General features: G+C 42.0%; 1 protein-coding gene across 3 annotated transcripts; it reads right to left on the bottom strand.

Moving 5' to 3' along the window:
- Positions 1-610: 610 nt before the first annotated feature.
- On the bottom strand, positions 611-20057 carry nup155 (nucleoporin 155). 3 transcript variants are annotated; one of them, XM_030065535.1, is made up of 34 exons: positions 19917-20057; positions 19455-19616; positions 18243-18380; positions 17961-18057; positions 17771-17841; positions 17590-17682; positions 16569-16832; positions 16401-16474; positions 16143-16234; positions 15927-16024; positions 15275-15442; positions 14990-15090; positions 14729-14899; positions 14497-14607; positions 14293-14387; positions 13033-13118; positions 11718-11859; positions 11517-11583; positions 11278-11393; positions 9962-10065; positions 9592-9725; positions 9228-9419; positions 8397-8535; positions 8139-8274; positions 7246-7399; positions 7039-7143; positions 6709-6863; positions 5875-6004; positions 5639-5752; positions 5224-5344; positions 5007-5117; positions 4483-4619; positions 3920-4026; positions 1417-1555 (listed from the first exon to the last, which is right to left on the bottom strand). In XM_030065535.1, the coding sequence occupies exons 2-34, from the start codon at positions 19594-19596 to the stop codon at positions 1417-1419; spliced, it is 4104 nt and encodes a 1367-aa protein (XP_029921395.1). In that variant the 5' UTR covers positions 19597-19616; positions 19917-20057. The 3 variants fall into 3 exon arrangements, with proteins under 3 accessions (XP_029921396.1, XP_029921395.1, XP_029921394.1); XM_030065534.1 differs by having other exon boundaries at positions 19455-19620; XM_030065536.1 differs by lacking the exon at positions 19917-20057 and having other exon boundaries at positions 611-1555; positions 19455-19596.
- Positions 20058-20962: the final 905 nt, after the last annotated feature.

A 20962-nucleotide genomic window follows, 5' to 3' on the forward strand; every position in this document is an offset into this window, starting at 1 on the left:
CAGTCTTATTTCTCATGATTATAAAGCCGACAGTGTGTCAGTGCTTTGTGGGGTGGGGACGAGTCATGTGTATCTGATAGTATTATCAAGGTTCACACAGCTGAATCTAAACTTTAGGTACAAAGGTCGGGTAATTTTAACTGTGTCACTGCGTACTTGACATGAAAGCTGTTTGAGAAATCAACTCAGCATCAAGTCTTTTGTTATTTCAATAAGGAAATTTTAACTTTATACTCAAGTGGAGAAAAGCCCCATAGCAATTACTGCTGTTTGCAATCAGCCTCAACAACCTCAAGTGCTTCTTTCAATTAAAGGTAATTATGTCAACACAGAGGGCACTTTGTCTTTCACTTTCTGAATCCCTCTGCAGTCCCTCTCTCTCTCTCTTAATTATCAGCCTGACACTACAGTGCTGCTTCCTGCTAATGACCCTTTGTAAAGCTAAACCCAAACTCTCTCTGGACCAAGACAAGCTATTTGCTTCACAATTGCAAGGAGTGTTGCACAGTGTGGCGATTTCAATACAACTTCATGCAGATAAACAATGTCAAAAACATTTTATTTCTCTGTATAAATGTTTTAGAAAAAAAAAAAAAAAGAAAGACAAAAATTCTCAATGCAGGCCAAAGTTTAGTATAGCACTGAAAACAACATCTGGATAAAATGGATTTAAGTTTTGTCCATTCAAAACATTCACAATCGCATAAGCACTCGCTCACATCTCAGAAGTGTACTGTTCAATTTGGAGGTCAAGTTATAAACCTTTGGCAGATGAAACGGTATTATGGCCGATATATGTACATGATCGCAAAATCTAATTTTCCCTGCTCACATTTGGAAAATATGTAGAAAAAGTACAATGACATCGCTTCCATCATGAAAATGCAATTTTGTAAAGTCTTACAATTAGTACATTAATTACCAAAGATTCACAAGATGGATTCCAGATCAAAATATCCCAGATCAATCTTCCTCAGTACAATTAAGTGCATTTTCAGTATACATGTTATAATCACTGATCTGGAATTTAGAGAACATAAGTTGAATGTTTTTCAGAACAAAGGTATCTCAAACATCTTGTTCATTTTTTAACATACCCAATTCAAATAAGTGTCTTGCTTGCCAACAATGTATTTCTGTGTGATGTTTAGGCTTAGAGCAAATTCATACATTAAATAAGTTATAAAACAGGGTCTCAACTATTCTTTCACATCACCAAACATGACTGCAGTCTATTCGTGTCTCTTAAGCACCTGGCACACCGTCACACAACACACTCAACGGCTAACAAAGCAAAAGAAAAACGTGCTCGTTGATCAAATAAACATGTTTCAATTAAGCTGTTTCATTAAGGCCGACGGTGCCGGTTCAGATGTTCTGCTGCTGCTTGTCCGCTGATGACGGCTCTCTGTAACGTCAGTGAAGTTTCTCCAGTTTGGCCTGCAGGGTCTTGAAGTTGCCGATGATCTGCTGAAGGGCAGAGTTTGGGCTCAGCGACTGCAGCTCCACAAGGTAACCACAGATGTTGTCGAGACACACGTTAGTGAACCGCCGCCTGAAAGGGAGCGAACATGAGCCTTTAAAACAAGTTTCCCTTGTGGAATTCATTTTTGAATGTGCTGTGTTTTGGTTTATACGCTCATTTTACCAGCAATACCAGCTTATGCACTTAAGCCATTAGTTCACCCATTCAACATCGGTGTTTTGAATCCATACTTTATACTCTTACACTTTCATTCACCTTATTTTAACGGAAACACGAACGCAGCCACTTTGTTTGTTTTTTTTTGTTTTTTTTTTTTGGGTGAGACTTCCAGTAAGGCACTTCTAGTCATTGGCGAGTTAACTCACTTTTCACCACAGCAGCAAAGAACCGATTGATTTTTGGAAGTGCTCACACAACATCGTTAATTAAGGTCATCCAACTAGTTAGCAGAGAAGCAATCTAACAGAAGTTCGACCAAACGTTTACTTCCTCATTCCAAAATAAGGTGGATTCTGCGTGAGCTTTTTGGAGAAATCAGATGTCCATATTTTGTCCTTTCAAGAACCAGACCCTGATCCCACATCAGCTGTTTTGAGAAGCCTGACATGATGCCCTACCCTGGACTCATTCAGATCATCTCTCAAAAAACATCTGTTCACTCGGGCCTTTGGTCCTTCTTAGCTAGGCTAGTTCCTCCTTTAGCTTACCTTGTGATGTTTGTTCTGTCTGTTTGTTTTCGTTAGATTTGTTTCTTTGTTTTGTAAAGCGTCCTTGGGTGTTTTGAAAGGCGCTATATAAATCTAAGTTATTATTATTATTATTGTTATTATGAAGCTGCATTCACTCACCACGGACATGCAAACCTCACTGGCGATGCCGCTGACACGACGCTGAGTAAATGAAAATTCTCATGTCTGAGTGACGTATTCCTCTTTCACTAGGCATCAGTGAGATTTGGCTCATCTTAAACTGAGGGTAGGTAAGTTTGCAGAGTGGCTCCTACAACACCTGAGCTCCTGAGATCCAGCACCTCCTCCAAGTCCCTCCCAAGTCCCTCCCAAGTCCCCCTGCTCTGACTGAACAGGGCAGGGGGATCTGGCGAGCCGGCTCCCTCCTCTGCATTCTGTAGCTACAAGGAGCTAAAGCAGCGACGGTGGGCCTGGCAGAGTTTTTGGGGGAAGGGAAACGAGCGTGCACAGCAGTAGTGTATGTGTGTGATCAAATGTTGACTGGACTGAGGCAGCAATGCCTCCTTAAGGTGATTGGTCGTTTGAGTCGCACTAAGATGGATTTTAGAAATGAGATTACAGCCCCAGAGCCCAGAAGGACACACTTTTTTTCCTGGTGCCTCGGTTTCCTCAGTTTTGTTTGGCTCAGATTCTCTGTGTATAATGCTGATTTATCAATATTACGAAGGAAAAAAAGCTCATTATACAAACTTTTTAACATATTCAATGAGGAAAACCTGCAGCCTTTGTGTGTGTTCATTGGTGGTGAGTGCACTCAAATCATTCAGGTGCAAAATACCTCATATGCAAGCTGCTAAACAAAATGACACTTTTTTTTTTAAAGAAATGGTGACCGTTTAATTTTATAAGTTAACCAGTTTGTCATAAATAGTTAATGACCACACTAATCCAGCAGTCACCTCTGAACATGTACTCAAAATTCAGGCATAGCCCACACACCTGCTTGTCAGACAGACGTGAGTGTGTACGTCACTGCACGGCTTCAAGGTGACTGCAGGTAGGAAGCCACTCCGTGTCCCTGACTAATGTTTCGATTAGAAGAAGTTATTTTGAGATGAGTCAGGCAGTGCAGGCAACCTCCCCCCCGTATGGTTTTGCCTATCTCCAAAACGCACATTTGAAGCCCCATCCCACTGACTTTTAAAGTAACTATAATGGACCTCATTCAAAAGAAAACCCTGATAGTGATGGAAACCTTTGCACACTGTTTTGAGGCATTTCTGCTCGTCTATTTTCCATAACGTTTCCAGAGCCTAGAGACTGAATTTACCAAGTTTCCTCGACTGAGTTTTCCAGCCAAGGACACAGAGGAGATAGTGGATGCTGAGGGACGACGACATTGGCTGCTGCGAGAACTGAACCAGAAACCTTTTGGCAGGGCTGGGTGATATATGGACAGCGTGATATGAGCATCTCTTATGATATTGGATATTGTGATATGAAGTGTTGTCTTTTCCTGGTTTTAAAGGCTGCGTTAAAGTAAAGGGATATCATTTTCTGAACTTAATAGACTTAGCTGTGCTGTTATTTGCCTCTGCCTGCCTGGACATCGTATCCACATTATCACCGACTGTTGTGATATTTGATTTTGTCCATATTACTCCGCCATGATCTGTGTGACCGGTAGGCCACCGTGTCACCCACCACAGGCCAGCAGATCAAATCAGACTAAGGCGGTGATTACCTGTCGTAGGTTGGCACTCTGCTGGGGTCATCCACGTATCCAGACAGAAGCATGTGGATACACTCGACCAGGTGGAGAGGCTTCTTCAGACGCTGCCAGCACGGATCCTGAAGGAAAGGCATGTTGGTGGATTAATTACGTTTTTTTGGGGGGGGTTTCTTACTGCTAAAAAAATATCTACTACTAATATTAATAATTGTATCAAGGTTCCCACTATGTCGAATATAAAATTCTACATTTTTTCCATGACTAAAATGTTCTGTTTACATTGTTAAAATGTTTCCATGATCTGTGTAAATGTAACATACTGCTTTTTTCCTCAAAAATTAAACAAAGAGATTTTTTCTTTTTCAGTTGAGGCTGACAAAATCTCATATTTGACAACTAGTCCCAAGAATTAATTAAATTCCCTGATATTGCCTGTATAAAACAGACTTCTCAATAATCCACAATTTTTACAGAAATTCCAACACACGTGAGAAACCTGTACTCATAATAACTGGAGTGTGTAGAGCTTTTAACACAATTCAAATGGTGTGTTTATAAATTCTGATATTTTGTACCCGTGTTTTGAAGAGTTGGTCATAGACCTCTAGCAGACGAGGCAACTGCACTCCTATCTCCTGCATGGTGAAGGTGACAAAACCCACGTCCCAGTTCAATCGGCACACCTCCTGCTCCAGAAATTTAACTAGGAACTCTGGGAGAACGGGGCAGAAAGACAGTTGTTAGCAGTTTACACTCGGCAGTGTGTTCATTGCTGGGGAAATGCGTTTTGCTCTAAGCATTAATGCATGTGTGCATGTGTAACGTTTCCATATGCAATACATCTTTGTCTCCCCAAGGCAGGCAAGTTCAAACAGGTCAATTACAATTGGGGGATAATTAAGCAATTACCAACAACACCAACACCTCTATGACCCTACAGACATGCACCACAGAGACAAATGCTGTCAAATGATGCAAGAGGCAAGTCTAATTATATTACTGTTTACTATATTAACAAAATAGGAAATCGTGGGCTGGAAAGTTCCAATACTCAGGAGAGGAAAACTGAACTTAATTACAAGTCGGTGCGGATGCTTACCCAGAGGGAAGTATCTTGGGGTTCCAGCGTAAATCTTTCCCAGTGACACCAGTTTTAAACTGAGAGCCCTCATTCTGTCTGCTGGACTCATGGCGACACTGTCTCCCAGCTCTGAAAGACGGGTACATGACACTGATCACCGACATAACAGCGTAGCAATGATACCGTACATAGTTCTGGCAAAGGCTGCCCAAGGTGCATACGATATTTTACATACCTTTTTCCATGATATCCTGCCACAGGGAGTGGACTAGGATCGGGTCAGAGTGTCCTGCACAGTGAATGATGGCCAGCTTGCACTCAGACAGCTTAAAATGATCAGCAAATTCCCCATAGAGCTGCACATGAGAATAAAAAACATTGTTTTAAAACATTTTCTCTTCCCTGTTTTTATATCAGATTCTTTTGGCATGCCTTAAGTACAAGGGCAACGTATTACATAAGCTGATGTTAATCATCATATTTCAGAACAAGGCTTTGCAAATGTCTTTTGAGGCAGGAGATGCATTCAACATGTTAATGAAGTCTCAGGGACACAATGTGGAAAATCACATTGAGTACTTGTTGAGTACTGATTGTCATGTTTTCAAACCTTTATTGCTGATTCTCAGTGTCCTAGCTTTCTGCGTTACCTTGGTGATGTCCATGAGCTCAGAGTCTAATTGGGAGATGGCGTTCTTCACTGAGGGATGCTGGGAGTATTGTCTGATCAGCGTCTCCTGAATCTGTACTTGGATGCGCAGAAGCTACAAGAGAAGGGAGTGAAAAAAAAATGCTGTCAAGTGGCCACTTCAAACAAAGATATTAATGTTGAATTTCACAGCTGGATCATGCTCAGACTTCCTGTGGTGTGTTCACGGTCCAGTACCTCCATCTTTTCCTCCAGCTCATGAAGGAACTGTCCATCAGCTCCCTGGGCCGAGGTGCAGGATAAACTCTTAGCAGACAATATAGCTCTGGAGATGTACTCCAAACGCTGCTTCAGGGAGATCTCAGTGCTGCATGGTCACCAAGGAGAAAAGGGCAAGTAAATTTGTTTTGTGTTTCAACTTGCATAGCTACACTGGGCATCATAAAGAATTATGCACCAACACTCGCTGTGCTGGGTAACACCAAACACTTAGATTTTCTTACAGTTTGAAAAATTAGACTTTTCTAAGCCAGGGCTGAACGATACAAGGAGGAGGAGGAAAATGAGGAGAGGGAGGAGAGGAAGAGGAAGAAGAAGAAGAAGAACTGGAAATCATCTGCCTAACAGTGAAATTTTATATAGTGGTTCCAAATGACATGGCAAAAGAGTAACATAAAAGTTGAGAAAAGAATTGGGCCCAGAACTGAAACCTGGTGAAACCTGGAAATACATTTGAGCTGGTGAAGATACATATTCAAAAATATAAAAAAAAAAACTTGGGGACCCACTCAAATGACCACCTGTGGTGTCTGTGGAAGTACGGTGCTATTGTGTTTGAAGTTTTAATTATTTCTTAACCCTCAGCACTCAGTGTTCAGAGTGCTATGCTTATAGCAACGGAGACAACAATGGAAAGAGTCAAAGGTGGACACCCTGGCTAATATGTAATAAATGGAAGTGGTAACCAGGGCTTGGTAGAAAACATAAATGTATGAGTCATGCATGACAAGAAATGGAAATTCTTGAACATAATTGCATTTAGGATATGTGTGTGTTTGTGTGTGGTCAAACCTGCGCATCTCAGCGAGGCGTGCCAGGACTTGAGCTGCCTTGCCAAAGCTGCGGCTCTTCTCGTAGTATCGCCATAATAGGTCCATATTGCGCACCTTACTCTGGTCGTGCTTGATCATGTGCATTAGGTGCTCCTCCAGGTATGGAGAATTCACCTGGACCGAAGAGACAGAGGACAGGTTAAAGTAAGACTATCAGAAACAAATAACACTATCAATCACACACTTAAAAAGTGCTTGTATATGAGTACACATTAAGAAGCATTCAAGTTTAAAGAGTACACATGCACACACACATACACACAACTGGATAAGACTTGAATGGTCTTACCTCCAGCAGTTTGTCAGCGAGGTCAGCCTGGATCAGCCAGTTGTAGAGAGCGATGTGGAACAGCTCGTCCTGAGATCTCTGGGCCAGACCGAGCATCTGCTCAAACTACCGGGGCGCAGACAACAAAATGGAGCACCTTAGCATTTCGTTTACACTCATCATTCACACCAGCCAGACATGCGTAGTAACTGTCCTGTTGTTACTCACATGGGCGGTAGCTTCTTCATTACTGAGCATGTTAGGATCCGAGGTCATGACCGGAGGCCCAGGCTGCTTGGGGACACTTGGGGACTGAGGAGCAGCTTTGCTCTGGTTCACCAGCTCCTGCATCGTGTCTGTGATGCACTTATAACATGAAAGTCTGGAATGGAGATAGGGGAAAACAGTTAGCCTCTAATACAACAAGCTGAGAGCTGCATGTTGGCCTCCAGGCTGTCACTGGCTGTCTGTGGCCCATGACTGCCTGTAGCTTGTGCTGTGTGTCGTGCACCATCAGCCCTTGTCAACAGCTAACCAGCTAGTGACAGAAAGCTTTCTGACTGGCTGCTCAGCCTAAGCCAATCAGGATGTGAGATTAACAGAAAGCTGGTTGTGATGTTTTGGCGCTGACTAGATATCAAGCTAGCTAACTAGAGGAAGCTAGTTGTGGTAAACAAACCTTCCACAAGTAAAAGATCTTAAGGCTGACAATGTCAATGCTAGCTGCAGCTTCTCAGACATTTTCTTGATATGTTATGATGAAGTTGTTTAAACAGATTCAGAAAGGTGTGAAAATGATGGACTAACACTAGTTTGTGTCTTTATCATTTTGTGATCCTAAGGGTTCCAGTTTACTTTTTTGAACAACTACTGCCCCCTCCTGGCATGGAAAATTACTTCCTGTCAGGCTCGTGCAGAACATGCATGCCTGTTGACCATCACTTGTGTTCTCTGTGGTGTGTCCACAGACCGCTTTTAGCAGGCAACATGAGATAACATGAGATAACAAAGCAATCTGAAAATCGCCCTTGAAAATTGCAGTAATTCTTTAAAATCAGTTTGGTGTGTCCAGTGTCCCGTCCTTATCATGCAACTGACTCTTAAACCGTTTCCTGTATTACCTTTCCTGGAAGGCCTGCTGTCCCACCCTGTCCTCCTCCGGCTCTCCGTTCTTGTAGAAGTGTGGCCCCAGCCTCTGTGGATCCTTCTTGTCTGCTGCTGTGAGGCACAGCTCAAGGACACCCTCGTAGAAACGGACTAACAGAGTTTAACATCATTAATATACACACCAAGTGCATGATGAGATGATGAGTGTGGAGAATGAAAGAGAGAGATAAAGACAGAGTGTGAGAAAGGTAGAGAGGAGTGTGTATTCCTACCTTGCCTGTACTGCGAGCAGACGTGGGGCAGGTCTGTGTGATGGCTGATCTGCTGGTACAGAAGCAGCGACTCTCTCAGAGTTCTCTCTTTATCTGACTTGTTCTGGATCTGTCTGGAGCCCTGCAGAAGCTCATTAGCCTGCGATGGGATGGAGACAGAGGACTTAGTTCAGGCACATGAACTGGTCAGGGTGACTTGATCAAATTAGTAAAAATTATCTTCAAGGTTAAAAAATAATGTGACATATGTTTCTGCACAACCAGGGCAATTCTTCTCTAAAGGACTAATGCAAAAACTAGAGGCAAATTTTTCACACCATTAAAAACCATCATCAACACTAATATTAACATAACTAACATAACATAACTCTATTTAATGCCTTAAATATAGATATTTCACCATGAAGTATTTTAAGACCTCCCAAGAAAAGAAACCCTGAAATGAATGAGTGCCGGGCATGCTTTTGGGTGCATGCAGAATCAGACAGCTCAAGAAAAGAATACACTATACACATAAGTAAAATTAAAGAAACAGAAAAAGAAATACAAAATATAAAAATAAGTGCATTAGAAATGTGTACAAAAGTATGTGAATTATGAATAAATATGTCCATTAATCTTACTTGTGCTCACTAAGCAAGTCCTAGGCCCTGAAATGAACCTGTTTGAACATTATCAACTTCTTAAGGTGTTGTCAACCTTATACAGTGAACATGATAAGACCACAGAGCACTCAGACTGAATGCACTCTTTGTGTGTGTGTGTGTGTGTGTGTGTGTGTGTGTGTGTGTGTGTGTGTGTGTGTGTGTGTGTGTGTCTGTGTGTACATACTTTGGAGCAGATGCTGTCATCACTACTGTACAGCAGGGGACAGATGTCCCGCAGGTGATTGCTAATGGCGTCCACAGAGGCGTTGTCTTTGATGTAGACGTTGATGAGCGCTGTGATGAGTGCTCCAGTCAGCTCCTTACCCCGAATCACTACATCCTTAAAACTCGCCCCCTTCATTTGCTCCTGAAACTCCTATTAAAAAAACAAAACATGAATTCACAGACAAGGCAGAGAGAGCAATAAGCACTCCAGAGACAACTGTTCAAACATCCTACACTGAGCTTCTGGCTAAAAACAGAACAATTACATTCAGGGAGAGACTGTATCCAGTGGTGCAGCGAAGTGTTTGTGCAGGTTTGTGTACCTTTGGCAGTTCAGAGATAATGAGGCTGAACTGATGATCACAGAGAAGTTTCCAGAGGGCCAGGGTCTGACAGGAGCGATGCACTAACTGCTGGATGCCTTGCAGCGACACCTTCTCATAGACCTGAGCCTTGGCTGGACACATGGGGAGGCAGAAATGGAAGCAAGGAAGACACAAAGAGACAGAGGAAAAAAAAGTGAAGAAAAAAAAAAACAGTCTGACATTTTACGTGACAAGATACTTGTGTATTGGTGCTTCAAAGTTCTTTTGTGCTCATGCTGGATATGATTCATAACGTGACAGAGCCTCAGAGCACTTTTGCAAAAGCAAATCCCTTAAGGAGAAGAAGGGCACCACACTCATCACTCACTGTGATATTTCCTCTGAAGCTCCTGCTGGACCTGCTGAGTGCTGGCTCCATCTGGGCGCATAAAGCCCAGCAGCCTCTGTTGTAGGTTGGCAGGGGAGCTGAAACTAACAGGGGGTAGCACAGGTGTTATTCAGCAGAGAAGGGAAACAACACTACCTTCTAATAAAGAGCCAGTTTCAAATTTCATCTATGCAGGACACACTGTGGCAAGTAAAAATATAATCAAGTGACAAAATTTATTTATTCTTCATAACAGTCAGTCACCACAGCAGTCCTAAGCTCGGAGACAGCCTCATCATCCAAATGTCACCTCGCTGTGTTTACATTTTGATTACACCTGACAGTGGTCAGCCCGAAAATGATGTGACGGACAGTTATGACATGCTGACATGCTGGGCAATAAAGTAAACATACACAAAGCCCCAAATATGCTAAAACAAATTAAAATTTCAATATGCTCAAATGTTCCCTTCAATTTCTGTTGATAATTATTCTCCTTCGCTCTTCTGTTTGAACTGTCTCATCTATACCTCTAGGATCACTAAATGATCCTACAAATAAAGAAATTCATTTAGTCTATTGCTTAACATAAATTTGCATGTTTACTGATGCAGCAGCAACATAGTTTTACTGCTACACAACAAATGAGGACGAAAGAGTGTTTTTTCTTGATCACAACCAAGATCAAGATCAAGCAACTTTGAGGCCGACTCGACTGTCACTTTATATCAGTTTAGTAACAAAGTGGAGTGACAAATGTACCCTTCAGAAATGCAGATGAGTTGTCAATATCAAGAGACATTCATCGGAGTCCCTCTCAGCCAATCAAAATGCAAGACTGGAAATGGCGGGTTGCTATAACCATAAATATGAGATTGCTACTCAGATGAACGGTGTGCTTATTCTCTCTGGTTGTTTTTACTACATGAAAACTCAGGATTTTCTACTTTCACACAATTTCTCCCACTTTCCCTCACAATTTCATCAACATGGAGCATGGAGTTCATCATGGAAGCGTCACAAGCAATAATATTTGTTAAAGGTCACTAGAAAGTCTATATAAGCTTATTTACATTTTTTTTTAGATATTCAGATATACATCAGTTCATTCATACGACAGGCTTGCTTTAGTTTTAGCATCTGCTATTAGCCTGTAACAATTTGAAGGAACACATGAACCCTTTCAAGTCATCAAGGCAAGCTGTCAAGTCAGACTTCCCATCCCTTCAACATGGCATGACGTGCAGGTTAAGTATACATACTACTGAGTATTCTGAGCATCAACACAAGAAAACAGGGAGATCAAGATCTGTTACCTGACGGCACCCAGAGAAGAAGGGCTGAACTGGGAGTTTTTATCCAGGAACTCCTGCAGACCCAGAAGCTCCAACAGAACAGCCTCCAGAACAGGCGAGCCAACGGTGCTTTCAAACTGAGGAGACAGGCGTTACAGCACTGACTCTTAGTATCACTCTTAGCATCATTTTTCTGATAAATAATTGTGATCAATATCAAACTGTTGTAAACGGCTGCAAAGTCTCATCATGATACTTACGATACTGACAGTCTGATTCCCTTTGCTGATGGTCTTCTCAGCAGTGAGGCTCCCATCCCAGATGTTTCTGTTTCAATTAAATTAGAAGAGAAAGACATATCCTTCAACACAGCAACATCACACACACACACACCACTATCGACAAACTCCAGCTGTAGGGCAGAAAACGTCCAGTGATAGCAGGATTTACACTTGACTGACCCCAAGATGCGGGCGAAGTAGATGCAGATGCCGTTGTGTTTTCCTGAGAAGACGACCTCCGGGCCAGCTGCCATTGGAGGCATGGTGGTGGAGGCAGGGTGCATGGGTGTGAAGGTCGAAGCCAAAGCTGGGGGTATAACACCTGAGGAAAGCATGACCAAAAACACACCCGGTGATGAATTAGTGACCCCTCAGCATCTTTCTGCCCAACAATGAGTCACAGGCCTGACCCTGACCAAGAATGCCATTAGCTGATAAATACATTCTCACATTTTTCCCCCTGAATTTGTTTTCTTTTTTGTGTTTGTCTGGGTTGCTAAAAAGTTACCAAAAAAAAAAAAAAATGTTTTGTAGGATTTCCAGTATGTCTGCTGTAGTGGACTAAATGACTAAGGCTTTGCTGATTGCGAGGATACATGCACTCAAAATCAGCCTTACGCTGCTGAACGCCCAACCAGAGGATCCAGGCGACTCAACTGGAGTCTTTCTGCTTCATAATGCATATACACCTATGTGCATATATACATGTGGTGTGATCACTATCTTTACTGAAATCACACTAAACTGGTAACAATGCTTTCAGTAAATGTCTAAATTTAGTTGTCAGCCACATTTTCAACCCTGTATTTCAAGTCCACAAGGTTTGACTCAAAAAAAAAAAAATGTGTTATCAAAAGCCTCAGTGGTAGGGCTGGGCAATATCGATATTGAAATATAAGACTGAGATTTTGGATATCGTAATACCATGATATGACGTAAGTGTTTTTCCTGGTTCTAAAGGCCGGATAACAGCAAAGGGATGCAGTTTTCTGTTATTAGTCTGTTTAATCTGTTCTTTTTTTTGCCTCTACCTGCTTGATCATCATATCCACATCACTAATGACTGTTTATCAAAAATCTCATGTGAAATATCTTGTGAAAGCACCAACACTCAAATCCACAATATTAAAACTAAGGCATTAGGCTAAAGATATTGTGATATTTGATTTTGTCCTTGTCCATAGCAGGTGTTGGGGTGCTGGGAGACTTTAGACTGGAAACCTCACTAAATCACACAAAAACTATCTGGGTGGATAGACTGCAGAACAGGTAAGTCGTAAAATATCTTTTCTTTTGTATTATGTGTGAAGAGCTCCTTTAAACTTGTGACATCAAACCTCTGACTTTGCCTCCCTCTTAAAGAAATGAACCATTTTCGTTCCAAAGCCCACTCATCATGTGGAGGTTCTTTTCATGCTGTTGCCAACTCCTTGTACTGCAGTCATTTCATTTTTTTTTTAAACAGAAATCTCTGCTTTGGTGTTTCATCATGTACCTGGTGCTGGAGAGCTCATCATCGGTCCGACATTGCTAGGAGACGTGATCGCTGAGGGGAATCTCATCTGCGCTTCTCCTCCATACCTGATGAAGACAATGTTGTAAAAACTGCCTTTAATTAACCCTTAGATGCATAAGTTGGTCAAAAATGACCCCTGTTAGCTATTTTTTTTTTAATAACTTTCCCATAAAAATATTGTCTTTTCATGTCCTAGGTGTTTCTCAAAAACCTTGTTTCTGATACTGTCCCATTCAAAATTTCTATTTGCTTTTTGGACTTCTTAAGAAAATAGATGTTGGTATTACTACAAAACATCCAGTGCGTCAAAAATGACCCATGAATTTCCTATTGGAATCTTATGCGAAAATATGATCCTTATTGAGTATAAAGCCTGTTTAATGTTGAGCACACTTCAAACATCAATAGGGTAAACACTTAAGACTATTTTACACATTATGTTTTATGTATTATATCAATATTATCAATTATATATTTTTTTTACTGCACGAATTCTTTTGTGATGCTATATTGATAACAACTGCATAACACTGCACATTTATTACCACAGATTGTAGAAGTATTTTTTTTTTAATCAAATCAAACTGCTGCAGCCTGTTGGCCCTGCATGGCACATGCTTCAACACCACTGGAACAGAGCAACAAGAGAGAGGTAGATGCTGTGTCTACTGGCCTGAGCCTGTTTTAGATTTCTACATGGCAGTGTACGCACGTAATTAGGTTTGATGTGGTGGTTGATAAACCGGTTACCTGCTAGTTAAATACACTTTAAAATGTCTTACAGAAATAACCATATTTTAAATTATAAATCATTGCAGAACAGATATGTTTATTTAATAAAGGTTTAGTAGAAAGGATAAAAATAATCAGCTTAAATTATTGAAAAATACACTGAATCTAATACAGGTCATTTTTTACCCACTCACAGAAGAGTGTAGGGTCCACTCATTTATGCATCTAAGGGTTGAGAGTGCACAATGTGATGAAGTATTGACGAAGAATAACCTACTTGGCTACACTACCAACACAAAATTTCCACTCACTGAATGTTATCTGAGCTGAAATATTTAACATTCAGGGTTTAAGGATTTGGTTGCAACACCATGGGTAAACATTTCTTTTAAAAATTCTTTTGAACACGTAAGCCACTACTGAGAAAGACTATCTGACTGTTTGTGTATTTGAAGCCTGTAAGATGGCTTTTGGGTCAGACGGGGTGTAAACGTAACACAATCTGACCTGAAGAAGGCTCTGGTGGCCCACAGTGACACCTCTCTGTCACAAGCAGCATTGGAGCAGGCCAGGATCAGGGCTGTGGCACACGCCTGCTCCTCCTGAGGGGAACAGAGTCAAGACTCAAGGGCGGGACACATCAAGAGTGTGTATGTGCATGTTTGTGTGTGTGGGTGTGTAATCAGACAGTAAGTAAATTAGGATTCTCACCCTGTGCAGCTTAAAGAAGCGTTCAATCTCTTCACTCTCTCCCCCGGTACAGCTCACCAGCAGGTGACGGAGCTGGTCAACAGGCCGCAACTTATGGAAAATGTGACTACCCTGCAGGACGGGAAAGACTTCACAATTAATAAAGAAAAGTGCAAAATTATTGTTTTGATAAACCATAACAGATTAAGCATTGTGCACATGGTTAAGGTGAAAAAGCATCTGAGACGTTCACCTTTGCAGAGAGAAGGACAAACTTCTGTGAAGGGATGTTGTGTTGCTGGACCACCACAGGCGAATCAGTGATGGGGATCAGGTCCTTGTTTAACGGTGTGGTAATCCTGTCTTGCCTCTCCTCATTAATGGCACAGAGAGTCCAAGAGTGTCCATCAACATTAGACATCATCTGCAATGTAGCACAGAAGTTTAATATCATATCAGAAGAAAGAGAAGCATGTTTTTTGACCCCTTCAGCGTATGTTTCTTCTGCACCTACCTGAGCCTCCATCAGGGGTTTCTTGAAGGGGAACGAGTCGTGGTTAATGCACCACAGAATGTCGCTGTCCTCAGTCTCAGACGCAGCCATCAGGAGAACTCCTACAGGATTTAAAAACAAACTGTATTTAAGGCCTTGTTGCCTCAGGCTAGGAAAACATCCAGCAGTGTTTCTGTAACTCAGTGAGCTGAGCACGGCCCTACCAGCACCAGTTACATTCGCTTCCTATTAGATCCAAATAATACATTAAACAGCATAACCAGCCGACACAAGAAAAAGTTTTACCTTTGCTGTGTAGAGCCTTGTGGACCTTTGCAGGCTTCTGCAGGTTAGAGGAGGCAGAAAACCCTGGTGGCAGACGGACGTGGATCAAAGCTAGCAGGCTGGGTCGTGCTGTGATGTGCTTCTGGTGTGGCGGGGCGAAAGGTGTGGTGCTGAAGTAAAGACGCACACCTACAGCAACACAACATACAGGTGCATGTCAACTACAGAGAAATGCTGTACTGCTGGGATTCTGCCAAACAACAGTAAAATGATATCTAACACGTAAGCAGTGAGATGAAGGCAGAGGCTGAAAAGCGTCTGCAGTGAGGGAGAACTTTAGACTGGTTTGCTCACAAGAAGGCAGAGCGTCAAATATGCAAACAAAAATCATCCTGTCATGCCAGCATGTTGGGTTTACAACAACATCTGAAGCTTTTGAGAGTGGAATTGTCACTTTGCTGCTCAGTCAACATTAAAAAGGCAAAAATGGACACTGTGGCTGCATTCGTTATCCATCACGTCTGGACATTTTTCACATTAAGCTACATGCTGCTGACTTTGAGATAAACCTGAGATAAAATAAGCAAATGAATAGGGGCTGATCTAAACAGATTGTGAACAAAATAAGTTATCCAAAACCTCCTCCCTATCATCTCTGTGTGGTTATCATTACCTGCATGAGTGACAGCCAGCAGGTGGCAGTCTGAGGACTCAGATCTGTCAATCACAGAGATCTGAACAATGGGTTTGAAGACAGAGCGATCAATTGTCCTGCAGAAGGAAAAGTGTTGTTAAAGGAATTAGTCTGGTAACACTATGTTTAGTCATTCACAAAGAGAAACAATGACAAGAGAAAGAAGTGTCTAAGGTGCAACAAGCCCAAACATGCCTGGCGATGTTTCCAGCAGCAGCCACAATGGAGCTCTGAGACATGGTCGCCACACGACTCATACCCTGCCCGTCAGCACCCAGGTCATACACCTGAAAAACACAACAACCTGCTCAACAGCCAATTCATTCATTACTTTACAAAGTTATCTAAATTCGCATGTAGAGGAAATTTGTTTCAGATACATGTGAACTGCCCAGTTGATCACAAACAGTCATATATGTGAAATACTGGCATGAAATCCAGAGAGTGTTATACTTGCAGGACTCCTTTCTCTGAACGTGTGAAGAGGGTGTTGCGGGAATTGTCAATAGCAATCTGCACAATGGGGTCTGCAGAGCACAAAGCACACAATATCTGCATTTGTCAAGCTGAACCAGAGCAGAGACACTTTCATGTGGAATCGAGTCTTACTAGTGTCCTTACCGTCTTCGGAGAAGGAGAACTGGAGCACGGAGGGGACGAGGAAGGACAGGGTGCTTTTGGAGTGGTTGATCTTTCTGCAGCGCTGGCTAAACCAGCCTGCCTCACTCTGGTAAGCTATTTCGTACAGGCAGCCATCCTTTCCTGCCATGAAGATGCGGCCGAGGTCTGTGGAGGTGATGGCCAGCATGTAGGTGTTGTCTGTGGGTATCGAGAAAAGGGGGTCTGGAAGCAGCTGCATCCCACCAGTCATGCTGTCGTTCAAACCTACAGCAACAGAGAGAGACAGTTCAGGTAGGACACTTGAATAGCACCAAGAATCAGGATCCCCAGATCTCACAGGTTGGAGCATAAAAAACCAAAGTGATTAACTGCAATCCTGGCACAATGGAAGTGCCTCTGTTGCTGCAATCAGTACTACAGCCACAGAAAAAGGTTTATTCAAAGCAGCTGTTTACATTGCAGCTGAAATCATCACATTTTCAAATCAGAGGTGAAATGCATCTGTGATTTACCTTAACCTTCGGTTTTGTGCAACCAAGCTGCCATGAACCCAGAAACAGGACCGACTCTGTGTTTACAACAGAGTTTGAGCTCTCAACGCCCTCTAGTGGTCAGAAATGGCTTAGTGCAGCTCTAAAAATTTTTTAAAAATTTATACAGCTGCATAACAGGCAGCAGTGTGTGTCCGAATCTCTTGGCCTGTCTACAACCACTAGTTCCTATCAGTGCTCATCAAACTGTTGGACTACCACTTCATCTTTGGGCAGGAAAAAAGTAGCACAATTTCAAATACAAGACCTTTGTATTTTCAAGTGTCCAAACCGCACATTAAAAACTTCTATGTACATTGTCTGTCACTGGATTTTCATACCTGATAAACACCTGGCACTTCTTTGTGCATACTTAATAAATATGAAACCACAACTTTAAGGAAAGTATTACTCCTTGGCACCATAAACAAAATCACAAATTACTGATGCTAACAGTAACTCATGGATGCTGTGGTTGAGGTGTGACTCACCGGCCTGGCCCTTGGGGAAACTGAGTCCAAGGATCACAACATCAACAGAGGTGGCCAGCACTAAGAGGTAGTGTATATGTGGCTGTAAAATTCCTGAGAAAGAAAGAAAATAAGCATAAAAACAATGCAAAGAAAAGAAAGAAAACTTGCATGCATTAATGTTTTACACACACACGGATACCTTGTTTGGGTTTTACCAGACCAACGGAGAGAATGGTTTCAATGAGACCATCAAAATAAGCGACATCACCTCTGCAGGGAATACAAAAGAGACAAAACAAAAACTCCATGTTGACCATCAATAAAGTCCAAAATGTTTAAGTTAAAAAAACAGTCCATTGCTTTCAGTTGGTTATTTGTAATGTACCCACCCATCTTCATAATTCCACATGAAGATGTCATTGTCAATGGTAAGCCATGCTCGGCATATCTCAGGAAAAACTCCCATCATGCAGTTACATTGCATATCTATGAAATGGTTAAGGCAGACTGACACATAAATCTCTTTGGCATTTCCTGCTGCCTAAAACAAAAACAAAAAACAGCCTAGCAACAAGCACGACAAAACAATATTTTATTTTCATTGAAGGTCCAGGGGAAACCTCTAGGTCCAGCTGGATTAAATGAGCTTTTCCTGTCTGGAAAAAGGATACGACTGAACTGCTCCACCAGTTCAGGGGGCAGAGGTACTCGGCGGACCGCACTGAGCTCTGGGAGGTTTGGCACACTGAGTAAGCCGGGTCCCTGCAGGGGGTAGTCCATGTCCGACACGCCAGACAAGGACGGCATATCTGCAAAGACAAGGGACAACAAAACTCTGAGTTATGCATCTGTAACCATCTGTTTTGTGACTGCACTAGAAACTTAGAAATATACAGGACATTTGGTCTTAAAAGTGAAAATTCTTTAAAAATTCTTAATCCCACTGATCAAAATGAACAATATATTTATGATTTCAATGACAACTAGATGTGTAAATGGCTTATCATTAATATCATTGTAGTCTCAAAGGGCTTTACAGGTTTACAGATGACGACCAGCCACCAAGCCGCAGTGAGAGCCAGGTTAAGAGGGAAAGGGTGGACCCTGGCACTCATACAGAACATTGAAAGACGCAGGGAAAAGTGGAGAAACAAAACATTGAAGAAAGAAGATAGAAACAGAAAAAAAAAGGCAATGGGATGACTGGCCGGCATGGCTGACAGTGGGCACAGAGGCAGGACAGGCTGCCAGTGTAAAAGAAGAGAACGTGAGTGTTGCGTGCACATGTAACACAGACTCTTTAAAACAGATGGGAGGGACAGCTGGGTTAGCGTGACATGGTTTTCAAACTTAAGTAAAAAAAAAAAAAAAAAAAAAAAAGCCCCTGTTTTCTTAACAGGACATATCAAATTCCTTGTTTTGGTTTGAATTCTGGTCAAGCTGAAATGTTTTAATACAAAGAGACCAGAGATCCCAGAGTGCAGATCTGGCCAAGACATGACAAATGCATGCATCAGGATTTCACCAAAGACAACAGGAAAAATTTTGCCAGTGGTGTGGCAGTAAAAGAGGGAAAACGACACCTAAAAGTTAGGGACGTACAACCACTTGCAGCCTGCTCAGAATACCCCCTTCCCTTTAGTGAAGCCATGTTCAACTTACAACCACAATAAATATGTTGTATGCCACTGTGTGGGTAATATGGCCTGACCATGAAGATAAAGAAGAGCAGCCAACCCCTTGTAGTCTGTTCAGAACGATCCGTTTGCCATATTCCTTGCATTTTGTTAGTAAAGGTCACTTCATTACCAAGGTATCCGCTATGTTTCTGACTTTGCCGCAGTTGCTTGGTGAGCTGAGCAGACTTTGGTGCCATCACTTACTGTGGGAGGGCACACCGAGCAGCTCGGACAGGTCGGGGAAGCAGCGGTCCTCCTGCAGGTGTCGGTCAATGAGCCGCCCGGAGCTCTCCAGCGCCTCGGCCAGGGCGGCGGCAGGGCTGCTGGCCCCCACACTGGACGGCATGGCTCTGCTCGGTACCGCCGCTATCTGTGGCGGACAGCGACCCAAGTTAGCTCCAACATGAACACCGTCAGCCTCGACACTGTGGCTGTCATTACTGCACCGAAAAATATAGTTAACCTCCTCCTTTCATACCAAGAGGTGGACATTTCTTTATCTTAGTGTTATAATGAAGTTATTATGAAGCTAGCAGCAAAACCTCTGTAGTCTACAGACACTTGCTAACACACTTGCTTACTTATCCCCGAGTAAGCTAACTGCTAGCTAGCTAATGCTAATATAAATGTGAATTAAGTGTTTGGAAATAAGCATGTTTACTTTACCCGACTGAGATAACTCCGTGTGAGTGTTAACTTTGTTGGCCGTCTTCTCACAAGTCCCGGATATTATTTAAAAACAAAACAAAACAAAACATAGCACAGCCTGCTAGCTGCCCGCCAACCTCATGCGCTTGAGCAAAAGGTGACAGGTCAAGGATGACGTGTTTCCGGTAAATCAGCGAATGAGATTTTACACACACACACACACACACACACACACACACACACACACACACACACACACACACACACACACACACACACACACACACAGTAGAAGTGACTAACTGAAACACATTGCTGCTGTCCATCGGTCTATTATAAATATCATAATGTAATGATAAGTTTCCTAAGAGGACGTATCATTTGCTCACTGTTCAATTACATTATTTTTGGTATAAAGAAACAACACTATTAAAGCATTCCACACTTCAAATGTACAAATACTCATTGCTCTCTGGTATTAATCAGTTACCTTTTGAACTGTGAAAGCAGAGCCTGCATGTTTAGAGATTTCTGTTAAGCTGGAGCTCCTATTGAATAATCCCTGTATTTGGGAAAGCTGTCAGTTTTTCTTTCCCCACATGAACTTCTCCACCTGATTAAGACAGATCAATCAGAAACACAACCTATAAACAAAAAGGAAATGAACCGCTTCTATAAAAAATATAATGTAATAAACCAACATAGCGGGTTGTCACTCCTTACTGTTGGCCTTTTAGAGTGCTTCATAGTTTATAATAGGAACTTATCTGCATCTAGAAACATAATGCCCGTTATAACATCACATAACAAAATATAGGGTCATATTGATTAGTATCAAAAGTTTTGCCCATCAGTGGTGGACTTAAGTTGTTTGAAGGGCAAGGGCGAGAAAATAAAAAGGGCACCTCCTGCACAACAGTTATGCTGCATCATGTATGATGAAATGATCTTTGTCCGTGATTAAGAAGTACCAGAATTTCCCTGGTTGGGATCAATAAAGTATATCTATCTATCTATCTATCTATCTATCTATCTATCTATCTATCTATCTATCTATCTATCTA

Source organism: Myripristis murdjan, chromosome 12 (genome assembly GCF_902150065.1).
Source record: "Myripristis murdjan chromosome 12, fMyrMur1.1, whole genome shotgun sequence".
NCBI lineage: Eukaryota > Metazoa > Chordata > Actinopteri > Holocentriformes > Holocentridae > Myripristis > Myripristis murdjan.